This window comes from Macaca fascicularis, chromosome 20, assembly GCF_037993035.2.
Source record: "Macaca fascicularis isolate 582-1 chromosome 20, T2T-MFA8v1.1".
Taxonomy (NCBI): Eukaryota; Metazoa; Chordata; class Mammalia; order Primates; family Cercopithecidae; genus Macaca; species Macaca fascicularis.
Window position 1 is genome coordinate 82,441,597 of NC_088394.1, and position 13,227 is coordinate 82,454,823.

At 50.6% G+C, this 13,227-nt stretch overlaps 1 protein-coding gene across 1 annotated transcript; it reads left to right on the forward strand.

Annotated features, from left to right (window-relative positions):
- The first annotated feature begins 10,111 nt into the window (after positions 1-10,111).
- FOXC2 (forkhead box C2) lies at positions 10,112-13,013 on the forward strand. Its single transcript, XM_045381713.3, has one exon. The coding sequence runs from the start codon at positions 10,619-10,621 to the stop codon at positions 12,122-12,124; it is 1,506 nt and encodes a 501-aa protein (XP_045237648.2). The 5' UTR covers positions 10,112-10,618; the 3' UTR covers positions 12,125-13,013.
- Positions 13,014-13,227: the final 214 nt, after the last annotated feature.

Consider the following 13,227-nt stretch of genomic DNA (forward strand, 5'->3'; position numbering starts at 1 on the left):
GTAGCCCTGACAACGTGCTTATTTGCAACTCCTGTGGGTCCCATCATCACTCTGTCTCTCTCTTTCTGTGTGGTGTCCGCAACATTAATATATAGAGACACCGAGGACCCTTAGTTCTGCTTGTGGGTGGGTCTGTCTTTCACCAGGCTGGCAAAAGGAGTGCAAACATCATTTTGGAGGTGATAAAATCTCTCAAAGAGGTTGGATGTCCTTTCCCCCTTTCATGGAAGCACGGATCTGCAGAGAGTGTTTTAATGCAAGTAGCCTTGGTCCCAGCGGTGGAAGTGTGTGCAGGATTCCGTTCCCCAGATGGACAGCCTGGCACGGCCCCCAGAGGGAAACAAGACGCCAGGGACATTCTGCCAGTGGCAATTTTAGAAAGCAGGCGGTGCTAGGAAGGACATTCTCTTCAGTTCCTCCGTACCATGTTTTCAAGTTAGAAGTGCCTCAAAAAGCATTTACACCCAGCTCCTTGAGGGGGTGAGGCAGAAGGTCACTTGAGCCCAGGAGTTTGAGGCTGCAGTTAGCTATGATGGCACCACTGTACTCCACTTGGGTGACACAGCGAGAACTCCTCTCTGAAAAACGTAATAATAAATAAAAACAATAAATAGTAATAAAAGACCCCTTAGAAAAAATCAACGGGCTCTTTTATGCAAGGAAGATGCTCTCAGGATAAATAGCTAATGCGTGTGTGGCTTAATACCTAGGTGATGGGTTGACAGGAGCAGCAAACCACCATGGCACGCATTTACCTATGTAACAAACCTGCACATCCTGCGCATGTATCCTGGAACTTAAAATAAATTTTTTTAAAAAAGAAGGCGCAATTGAACTTTAACTTAAATACTTAAAACTCAGTCACATATGTAAATTTGCATTTGGGCACTTCAGGATTTTTTTTTTTTTTTCGGTAGATTTTATCATTTAGAAAAGTTTTGGTTCGGCCGGGAGTGGTGGCTCACACCTGTAATCGCAGCACTTTGGGAGGCCGAGGTGGGCAGATCACTTGAGGTCAGGAGTTCGTGACCAGCATGGACAACATGGTGAAATCCCATCTCTACTAAAAATTCAAAAAATTAGCTGGGGGTGGTGGCTCGCGCCTGTAATCCCAGCTACTCGAGAGGCTGAGGCAGGAGAATCACTTGAACCCAAGAGGCAGAGGTTGCAGTGAGCCAAGATTGCGCCACTACACTCCAGCCTGAGTGACAGAGCGAGACTCTGTTTCAAAAAAAAGAAAAAAGAAAAGTTTTACTTCACAGCAAAATTGAGCAGAAAGTACAGAGAGTTTCCATATACCACCCCTGCCACTGCATTTATACACAGCCTCCCCCACTATCAACATCCTGCAGTGGAATGGTACATTTGTTACAATCAATGAACTTACACTGATACATTGTTGCCATCCAACAGCCATAGTTTACATTAGAGCTCAGGCTTTATGTATGTTCTGGGGTTTTGACAAATGCATAATGGCATGTGCCCATCCCTGGAGTATCATGCAGAATATTTTTACTGCCCTACAGATCCTGTGTGCTCTGCCTCTTCTTCCCTCCCTCCCTCCCTCCCTCCCTCCCTCCCTCCCTCCCTGCTAACCCCTGGCAGTTACTGGTCTTTTTTCTTTCTCCATAGCTTTTTCTTTTCCCGAAAGTCATATAATTGGAATCATACACTGTGTAGCCTTTTCAAACAGGCTTTTTCCACTTAGTAATATGCATTTAAGGTTCCTCCATGTCTTTCCATGGCCGGACAGTCCTCTCTTTTTAGTGCTGAATAATCTCCATCGTTTCGGTGTCCCACGGTTTATTTATCCATTCATCCACTGCAGGACCCCTCAGTTGCCCCTATGTTTTAGCAAATACACATAAACCCGCTATAACTATTCCTGTGCAGGTTCATGGAGGATTGCAAAGCTTGTCACAGGCATCTGATGAATCCTCAGCCCTCTTTTAGAACCTGGCTGGAAGGAATAGCGTGGAAATGGGGAGTCTCCCTAGGCATGAAGAGCGTGCCTGTGAATCTCCAAGCTGTGTTCCCTTATACGGTCTACTTTAAACATCACAGTTCTCCAAAACTACATCTAGTGCCTTCAATTGTACTTTCAATCTACATTCAAAGTCATGGCAAAAACCGCAATTACTTTTGCACCAACCAACTTAACAAAATGTAAGATTGTTTAATAAGCTAATAACTGAAAAGATATTCGAAGAATTTTTTCAAATTAGAGGTTGCCAGATGAAATACAGGTTTGCCAGTTAAACTTGAACTTCAGATAAAGTGATTTTTTTTTTTTTTCATTTTTAGTGTAAGCATGTTCCATGCAATCTGTGGGTATTGTTATTTTCATTTGCTCAAGCTGGAACCTGAAAGGGCCTCCAGTCTGTTACTAACTTCTTCCAGAAACTCACACAGCCTCTGCCTCCCCTTTCTGATTCTTCTGGGCTTGCTCAGCCCGGCCCCTCCCTCCCTGCACCGTCCTGCGGCAGGGACTGCACCGCGGTAGAGGTTTGACCCTGCTGCCTGAGTGGTTCAAATCTCAGGTCTGCAGCTCTCCAGCTGCGTGAGGCTGGGGGAGTAACTGAACGTCTCCGTGCCTTGCTTTTCATTTGTGGGGTGGAGATAGAAGCACCGTTGGCATCCGCCTCTCCACATTGGTGATGGTGAAGTGCCGGATCCGTGCAGCCCAGAGAACAGCACGTGGAACGCAGGGAGAGCTTTCTATGTGCAATGGCCTAAAATAAAGTTTCAGCCTGTCATCACCCGTGCGCCTGACACAGCTTGGGAGCCAGGGAGCACTTGACGATGAGTCCCCATTTCTTATGCAGTGTCTGCCTTTATAAAATAAGTGCCGGTAAATGTTTGAAACAAATTCTGGGGTTGAACCACAAATGGGAGACAAGGCCTGTGAGTTCCGGTTCTGGAGGCAGTGAAGCCGGGGAGGGGGTGCCTATCTCTGAAGTCCCATTTGTTCAGTGTATAATTAAGAACATGGAGTCTGTGTCAAGCAGAGCCATGCACAGGGCGGACCAGGCCCCTGCCTGTCTTCCCTGTATGGGCGTGGTGAGCCGAACAACAGACAGAAGACCGAATGAGACCACACCAGGCAGGGGGGCCTGTGCCACCGAGAACATGAGCGAGGAGAAGTGGGGAGGTCGTGGGGGCAAGGTGAGCGGGTGGCTGGGGGAGGCCTCGGAGGAGGGGGCAAGGGGGCAAAGAACTGAGATGAGGGACCAGGCCCAGGGCACAGCAGGCACAAAGGCCCTGCAGTGGGTCCAGGCTGGGCTGGCCATGCAGGCGCCGTGTCGGGGTGCACACAGGCAGAGGTGGGTCCCGGCTGGGCCGGCCACGTGGGCCCCGTGTTGGGGTGCACACAGGCAGAGGTGGGTCCAGGCTGGGCCCCGCGTCGGGATGCACACAGGCAGAGGTGGGGGCCGGGGCCAGGCGTCTTCTTGGCTTTCACGGGCTCCTGAAGGTGGACAGCACCCAGTGACAGTGGTGGTTGGACTCCCCTGGGGCAGCGCTCTGCATTCTTGGCTTTATTCAGTGAGACCCACTGGGGTCCCACTCAGTTATGCCACTGTGAGCCCCAGCCCTAGTCCCAGTGGTTACTGGAGGCACTGGCTGAAGCTGTCCCAGACTATGGCTTTTGAGCCTGGCTTATTCCCTGGGGCTCAGAACACCCATCCTACAGGCTGCGCATTTGGTGAAAATTAAATCGTCCTCCTCCCCTCTTTCTCACCCTGTCCCTGTCCAAACAGTGAAGTCCTGTCTGACCGCCCCAGGGGCAGCCTGCTTTCCACAGGCCTTTACAGTGAGTCCATGTACCCCACAAGGTTAATCACAGGGGTTCAAGTGAGTGATATAAAAAACTCAGACCTCATACACATTAAGTTGTGTGTGGTCAGAAGTCATGGCTTCATGGATACACCATTGACTGTGTCTATATAGTTACAAGGTTTCCGTATAGATTGTGTTTATTTATATAGAAGTTTTTCTTTTAACTTTTTAAATCTCCTCTAATTTCCAAGTCCCTAACTCTCTCTCTCTCACTCTCTTTTTTTTTTTTTTGAGATGGAGTTTTGCTCTTGTTGCCCAGGCTGGAGTGCAATGGCATGATCTCAGCTCACTGCAACCTCCGCCTCCCAGGTTCAAGCAATTCTCCTGCCTCAGCCTCACGAGTAGCTGGGGCTACAGGCATGCACCACCATGCCCGGCTAATTTTGTATTTTTAGTGGAGACAGGGTTTCTCCATGTTGGTCAGTCTGGTCTTGAACTCCCGACCTCAGGTGATCCGCCCGCCTCGGCCTCCCACAGTGCTGGGATTATAGGCGTGAGCCACTGTGCCTGGGCCCAAGTCCCTAATTCTTAATCTCAAAGAAGCAACAAAGGAGTGGGTTAAGAGATCCCGATCTCATCACTTGGCAGCGGCAACACTTAGTTTATTATTTAAGATCTCAGTTTCCTCACCTGCAAAATGATGGTATTAATAGTACCTACCTTAAAAGAGGAGTAAATGAGAAGTCGTGGCCAAAATGCTTAGCACAGTGCATGGCACATGGTTTGTATACATCACTTTCCCCCTTATCTACTAAGGAGAGAAATCTTGGAAATGGTCGTACACTCAGTCAATAAGCACTTCTTGCACATACATCTTGTACTGAGGTACTGGGCAGTGCACTGGGGCTCCAGAGAACAGAGGACAGTGGTTACCCACCTGGAAAGACAGGATATGAGGCTGCCGAGCAGATGCCTGGGCCCAGGGAAGACTGATCTTCCTGTCCCCTGGGTGTGTTGGGGACATATGACCAGCTCTGCTATGAGCTGTGAATAGAGGTGATACATGTCACTCCCAGGCTGGAAGACTTAATTTCCAGGGCCAGATCACCTCTCTCCCCTGCCAGAATGACAGGAACCGATATGATGAGCGGTGGTCTTTGAAAACTCAGGCTCCTGAATGACTTTGATGAGCAGAGCCCCCTGCTAAGCTGGGGTTGGCTCAGGATGAAGTCACTGAGACTAACTTTCTTTAAAAAGAAACATATATGTATCTTTAATATTATGATTGCTTGAGGCTAAGAGTTCAGGCTACCGTGAGCCATGAGCCATGAGCCATTACACTCCAGCCTGGGTGACACAGTGAGGCTCTGTCTCAAAAAACACAAAAACAAAAACAAAAAATCCTATAACATCTATAATACTGAATGTCTGGCATCTTTGGTTAATTGTGGCAATGCCTGAATTATAAAACAGATAAGTTCCTCAGAGAATGTGCTTTTTTTTTTAAACCACGAATCATTGTGATAAACTCCATAGCTATTGATGGTAGTTTTCCAGAAACTTCGAGGAAAGGAGGAGAGCAGACACTGGACTAAGTTAGGCCCTCGCTAAACATTTTGCAAATTCCTTCCATGGAAAGACCTTCCTTTACTGTCACATTTCTTTTCAAGTGTTCAGAGTAAGAAAGGTATTTTACTCCCATTTTTTATTTTGAAAAATTTCAAATTTACAGAATTGCAAGAACAATACAATGAATACCCAGGCACCATGGGTTCAACAACTGCTCTCATCTTACTACCTTTTCATGGCCTTCTGCCCTCCTTCTCCCCTTGACCCCACCTTGGTTGAATCTTTTGAATCTTCTCCTTCTCCTTCTTTTTATTTTTTTTATTTTTTTTTATTTTGAGACAGAGTCTTGCTCTGTCCCAGGCAGGAATGTAGTGGTGCAATCATGGCTTACTGCAGCCTCCACCTCCCAGGCCCAAGTAATTCTCTGCCTCAGCTTCCCACATAACTGGCACTACAGATGCTCACCACCATGCCCGGCTAATTTTTTTCTTTTTTTGTAGAGACAGGGTCTCACCATTTTGCCTAGGCTGGTCTCGAAACCCTGAGCTCAAGCAATCCTCCCACCTCAGCCTCCCCAAGTGCTGGGATTACAGGCATGAGCCACCACGCCCAGCAGGGTAAATTTTTTAAAGGTTGCAGAGATGATGAATATCAGTCCCAAATATTTTGACACATACCTTCTAAAAGCAAGGACACGCTCTTACTTGACCATGTATAATTATCGCACGCAAGAATCTTACCCTTGATACAAGATTATTATCTCATACACACCCCAGATGCAAATTTCCCCAAGTATCCTCAAACCTGTCCTTGATCGCTGTTTAAAACTTTCTTCCACCTAGGATTGAGGATTGTGTTTAGTTGTTGAGTTTCTTTAATCCTTTTAACCAAGAGTGGTCCTCATTACCCACCCGCTTTTGTAGTCCTTTCTGGCCCTGCCATTTGTCGATGGGACCATGTGGCTTTCACTCACCAGAAAACTCACGCACAGTAAAATGAGCTTGAACTGAGTTTTAGAAAAGACACTTTTTTTTTTTTTTTTTTTGTCCCACAAAAGAGAATCTCCAGAAGCCGGATTGCGATGGATTTTTAGGAGGTGGCGCTGACTTTATGTAACCCAAGGGCTCCTCCCAAGCAGCTTCTGGAAGCCTGGGACTCCTCTGCCACGCGATCCCTTTCCCTAAAACCAAGGCACCTCGTGACCCCAGAAAAGAAACGTTTGAAGGATATTGAAATGAATGAATGGGAAATCGTGAGAGAAGAAACAAAACTCCTTTCACTTGTCCCCTCTTTGGGTTCTCTGCTGTGCCTCAAAAGCGGAAGTGGCCTGCTGCCAGTTTCAAAGTCTTCCTCTTGTTCAAGACAACCCTCTAAACACACGCCCAGCACAAATAGCTTTCTGATGAATTCCCTGACGCTCACGCCACACCTCGGGCAGAAGGACAGCTGCAGCAGGAAAACGAGGACGAGGCAATTTGTTCAACAGCTCTGGGGGAAAAACATGCACATTTCTAGCCACCTAAGAGGCATAGGTTTGATTTGCTGAAAACCTCAGCAAGTTTCCCTAGAGAAAATTTCTTGCTCCCCGAGCAGTTGCAAAGACATTTTTGTTTCCCAACAGATCGTGTTCTTGACAGATTGCAAAGCTATGGGAAATAGTTTTAATCGACGCGGCGCAGTTTATCCCGTTTCCTTGCTTTTACGGATTTTTGAAGGCTCCATTCCTGCCGTGCAATGCCCAGGGGTATCCACAAGGTGTCAGCACCTTCATGATAAGCAGGGAGGACCGGGCGGTCTTTTTCTTTTTCCTTTTATCGTTGTAGTTCCCTGGTTGGCCTCAAGATGACGCCAACACCCATGGAGTCCGCCCAGCCGCTCCAGGTGCAGCGGCCACGGGCCGGGAGGAGCGCAGCGCGGTGGGGGTGGAAGGCGAATTAAATACCTTTCGTCTTTATCGCCGCTTATTATTCCAGGAACACGCGAGGCCCTCTGGGACCCGATTCCGCATTCGGCTCACTGACTTGTGAGGTCAAGAAGGGGGAAAGTCAGCCAGAAAGTAGCAATCCCCCATGCAAAATACTTTGGCAGGTTAAAGAAAAGCTCGGAAATACGGTTTTTGCAAAGTCCAGGTGTGTGAAAGGCGTTGTTTTAATAACCTGAACAAACATCTTTCCCGGAGTCCCTCTGAGCAGGGAAGAAACCTAATTCCAGGGGCAAAGGGAAGTGTCTCTCTCACCTTTTCAGTCTTGATTATACGAATTTCTTTCCTCTCCCCTTTTCATTTCTCTGGGGCAGGGGAGGATGGTTAATATATTGGGCGACTCGATTCAGGCGGGTTTTTTGGTTTGTTTCCCCAGATGACATTGTTTTAAACCTGGACATCCTTGTAAATACAAACGCAGGCAGCAACTGCCATTTTGGAATTTATTTTTTCATAGTCCTTAGCTATTTTAGGTTTTGCTGTGATAAAGCTGTTTCTCTCTCTCTCACACACACACACACATACACACACACACACATACACACACACACACACACACACAAACACACACACACATACACACACACACAAACACACACACACATACACACACACACACACAAACACACACACACACACACACACACACAAACACACACACACACACACACCTCGTAAAAGCAGAGTAAATAATATTCCTGCAGGAAGCCTACAGGCTGAGGAGTGTTTCTTGATCAATAGTTTGCATTTCCAGTAAAATCGTGACACGAACTCAGTATGCCTGTCGTACGCTGCAGGAGAAGGGCACTTTTTACTGGAGTCCTTTTTTTTTTTTTTTAAGCTAGATGCGGAAATACTAGCGGTATTAAAAAATAATAAAGTCATGGTGGGAGTTTAGGGTTGGGGCAGAAAGCTCAAATCATTTGCCTCTGAGCTGAGAACTGGGCAGCTTTATTTCACTTTGTTTCAAAGAAAGAAGAAAAAGCATCAGGTTAGAAAAAAAGCCCAGAATACTCATAAAAACAATGTTTCTAGAAGTGGAATATTCAAGGTAAAGGAACCTGATTTGTAGCTTCCCTTTGGCTTTGAATTGATCAGGAGACAAAGATAATGCGTATACATTTTTGTCTTCTGTTCTTTTATTTGAAATGACTAGCACACCCCGATTGCCTTCTAGTCACCTCCCCGAAGCGAAGAGGCCTGGTGGGTTCTCTTAACATCCTTTTGCTGAGAATCGAATACGCAGCCGATGAACAGCCAGGAAGGGACAAGGAAACCCGAAATACAAATGTTCTGTCTGAAGCCCTCTTCACTGCCCAACCAGACAAGCAAATTCCAAAATTCTGCCCGTATTTAGCCCTTTTAAAGGAGTGTCTCACTCCTTCAGGGGAAGTGGGAAAAGGGGATCTGATTATTGAGGTGTGGAAGAAATAAACAATCAGTCCACAAATAAACAAACTGTCCGGGATTCCTAGAGGGAAGGAGAAATCCTTGAAGGAGATCCAAGTCGCTCCAGGTCTGCCTCCCGAATAATATTATCCCCAAGAGATCTTGAACCGTTTGCAATCAATCGCTCACCCAGTCTCCCCACGGAGCGCGCTCCCCAACTCAGCCTACCCAAACCCAACAAAACAAAAAAAGGCTAACATATAGAAAATCAACTTGGAGACTCCCGGGGGAAGTTGCCAGGAGCAGGAGGCAGGGACAGCGCCCTGGGGTCGGTGTTAGCGGCCGGCGCCGGCCTGGGCCGGGGAAAGCGTCCACGCTTGGTGCCCGCGGCGCGCGGCGCTCATTGCGCGCGTCTTCGAGCGAAGCCCCCGCGGAAAGCAGGCTCGGGTTTCTCCTCGCAGGGCCCAGGAACTCGGCTCTGCCTGGCCCCCGTGGGTCGCTGCATTGTCCCGGTCTTCTGGGAGCGCGGGGTCAGCTTGTTAGAGGGAATTTCTATCTGGGAAAAGGGAGAGGAGCTTCGAAGCTGAAGTCGGTGGGCTGCGAGTGTCCACGCGGGAGACGAAAGGGGGAAATAGCAGAGTCACTTCACCCTTTTCCCCAAACCCCACAAAACTGCTCGCAGTGAAGCGGATGATTTACCGAATTCACAGCGAATTCAGAGGATTAGATTGTCAGCACGTTGCTACCTTCCCCTCTATCCACCCCGCGGCCTGGCTCCTCGGCGGGGGGCGAGAGAAACTTAGTTTCTAGGGTTTGCCTCTAAAACCTTGAAAGGTTATCCTTGACGACCTCGAGCCTGGAAACTCCCTGCTGATGATTAATTATTTGATTAAATAAGTATAACATCCAGGGGAGGCCCTGCCATTCCAAACCAGCGCGTTTGCTTCGAATCCATTACACCTGGGCCCCCATAATTAGGAAATCTAATTATTCGCTTCATCACTCATTAATAAGAAAAATGTCCCAGGATCATTGCTACTTACAAGGTCTTTGGGGGAGATATTTTACTCAATTAATCCATTCTATTTTATATTTCAAAGTTATTTTTTTTAACAGAGGAAAGTGGCTATTTTTTGTTCTGGGCATGTGGGTCCATTCACCAAAATGTGATCATAAAATAAATTTTAATAAGATATAACTTTTTAAAAAGTCTTTTCAAGTGAAGACGGAGTCGCAGCGGAGGTATAGGCGGCCGGGTCTTAGAGCCGACGGATTCCTGCGCTCCTCGCCCTGATTGGCGCCGACTCCCTTCAGCTGCCGGGTGATTGGCTCAAAGTTCCGGGAGGGGGCGTGGCCCGAGGAAAGTAAAAACTCGCTTTCAGCAAGAAGACTTTTGAAACTTTTCCCAATCCCTAAAAGGGACTTGGCCTCTTTTTCCGGGCTCGGCGGGGCCGCCGCTCGGACCCCGGCGCGCTGACCCTCGGGGCTGCCGATTCGCTGGGGGCTTGGAGAGCCTCCTGCGCCCCTCGTCGCGCGGGCCGAGGGTCCACCTGGGTCCCCCGGCCGCGGCATCTCCGCTGGGTCCGCGGCCGCCCGACTGCCCGCGCTGCCGCCGCCGGGTCCTGGAGCCAACGAGGAGCGGGGCTGGCGCTGCGCTCGCCCGGGGCGCGCCCTCCAGGATGCCGATCTGCCCGGTCCGCTGAAAGCGCGCGCCCCTGCTCGGCTCAAGCGCCGCCGCCCGCGCCCCCTCGCCCAGGAGGCTGCCAGGAGCCCAGGGCCGCCCCTCCCGCTCCCCTCCTCTCCCCCTCTGACTCTCTCGCGCTCTCTCGCTCTCGGGGCCCCCCTCGCTCCCCCGGCCGCAGTCCGTGCGCGCGGGCGCCGGCGAGCCGTCTCGGAAGCAGCATGCAGGCGCGCTACTCCGTGTCCGACCCCAACGCCCTGGGAGTGGTGCCCTACCTGAGCGAGCAGAACTACTACCGGGCTGCGGGCAGCTACGGCGGCATGGCCAGCCCCATGGGCGTCTACTCGGGCCACCCGGAGCAGTACAGCGCGGGGATGGGCCGCTCCTACGCACCCTACCACCACCACCAGCCCGCGGCGCCTAAGGACCTGGTGAAGCCGCCCTACAGCTACATCGCGCTCATCACCATGGCCATCCAGAACGCGCCCGAGAAGAAGATCACCCTGAACGGCATCTACCAGTTCATCATGGACCGCTTCCCCTTCTACCGGGAGAACAAGCAGGGCTGGCAGAACAGCATCCGCCACAACCTCTCGCTCAACGAGTGCTTCGTCAAGGTGCCCCGCGACGACAAGAAGCCCGGCAAGGGCAGCTACTGGACCCTGGACCCGGACTCCTACAACATGTTCGAGAACGGCAGCTTCCTGCGGCGCCGGCGGCGCTTCAAAAAGAAGGACGTGTCCAAGGAGAAGGAGGAGCGGGCCCACCTCAAGGAGCCGCCCCCGGCGGCGTCCAAGGGCGCCCCGGCCGCCCCCCACCTAGCGGACGCTCCCAAGGAAGCCGAGAAGAAGGTGGTGATCAAGAGCGAGGCAGCGTCTCCGGCGCTGCCGGTCATCACCAAGGTGGAGACGCTGAGCCCCGAGAGCGCGCTGCAGGGCAGCCCGCGCAGCGCGGCCTCCACGCCCGCCGGTTCCCCCGACGGCTCGCTGCCCGAGCACCACGCCGCGGCGCCCAACGGGCTGCCTGGCTTCAGCGTGGAGAACATCATGACCCTGCGAACATCGCCGCCGGGTGGAGAGCTGAGCCCGGGGGCCGGACGCGCGGGCCTGGTGGTGCCGCCGCTGGCGCTGCCCTACGCCGCCGCGCCGCCCGCCGCCTACGGCCAGCCGTGCGCTCAGGGCCTGGAGGCCGGGGCCGCCGGGGGTTACCAGTGCAGCATGCGAGCCATGAGCCTGTACACCGGGGCCGAGCGGCCGGCGCACATGTGTGTCCCGCCCGCCCTGGACGAGGCCCTCTCGGACCACCCGAGCGGCCCCACGTCGCCCCTGAGCGCTCTCAACCTCGCCGCCGGCCAGGAGGGCGCGCTCGCCGCCGCGGGCCACCACCACCAGCACCACGGCCACCACCACCCGCAGGCGCCGCCGCCCCCGCCGGCTCCCCAGCCCCAGCAGACGCCGCAGCCCGGGGCCGCCGCGGCCCAGGCGGCCTCCTGGTATCTCAACCACAGCGGGGAGCTGAACCACCTCCCCGGCCACACGTTCGCGGCCCAGCAGCAAACTTTCCCCAACGTGAGGGAGATGTTCAACTCCCACCGGCTAGGGATTGAGAACTCGACCCTCGGGGAGTCCCAGGTGAGTGGCAATGCCAGCTGTCAGCTACCCTACAGATCCACGCCGTCTCTCTACCGCCACGCAGCCCCCTACTCCTATGACTGCACGAAATACTGACCTGTCCCGGAACCTCCCCTCCCCGGCCCGCTCCGGCTTCGCTTCTCAGCCCCGACCCAACCAGACAATTAAGGGGTTGCAGACACGCAAAAAAGAAACAAAACATGTCCTCCAACTTTTTCTCAGACCCGGGAGCAGAGAGCGGGCACGCTAGCCCCCAGCCATCTGTGAAGCGCGCAGGTAACTTTAATTCGCCGCCCCGTTTCTGGGATCCCAGAAAACCCCCTCCAAAGGGACGCAGCCCAACCAAAATGAGTATTGGTCTTAAAATCCCCCTCCCCTACCAGGACGGCTGTGCTGTGCTCTATCTGAGCTTTCAAAAGTTAAGTTATGGACCAAATCCCACAGCGAGCCCCTGGGGACTCTCTGTAGGGGTCCCCATAGGTGTATGGGGGTGTCTATAGATAATGTATGTGCTGTGTGTAATTTTAAATTTCTCCAACCGTGCTGTACAAATGTGTGGATTTGTAATCAGGCTATTTTGTTGTTGTTGTTGTTGTTCAGAGCCATTAATATAATATTTAAAGTTGAGTTCACTGGATAATTTTTTCATCTTGCCCAATCATTTCTAACTGCCAAATTGAATTCAAGAAACCGATGTGGGTTTTGTTTCCTGTACAATTATGAGATATAATTCTTTTTCCCATTGTAGGTCTTTTACAAAACAAGAAAATAATTTATTTTTTTGTTGGTGGATAAAGAAGTCAAGTATCTGATACTTTTTATTTACAAAGTGTGATGGTTTTGTATAGTAGGTTCCACCCTGAGTATTCCTAAAAGAAAAAAAAAAAAAACACTTAGAAAATCTAACTTCATCTATGTTTGTCTTATGTGGTCTTAATTGTTGTACTTACCTTAAAATAAACCCATGTTGTTTTTTCTGCCCAAAGTTTGGACAGTGTTTGTGTTGTTGCATTTTTTAAAAACGAGGTGTGTTTGCAAACCCGCCTGCTTTGATTATTTTTGTTACACAGGTGGGTATATATGTAGACACATAAAAATGACCAGAGAATAGGAGCACACACCTGCTGTCTTGTTTAGTGACAGAAAAAGGCTTTTGATTAATTTTAAAATCCCACTCTAGGATTTTTTTCTTTTCGAGA

Excerpts from the sequence above, each read along its gene's own strand:
- FOXC2 (XM_045381713.3), top strand. The coding sequence starts at position 10,619 with ATGCAGGCGCGCTACTCCGTGTCCGACCCCAACGCCCTGGGAGTGGTG.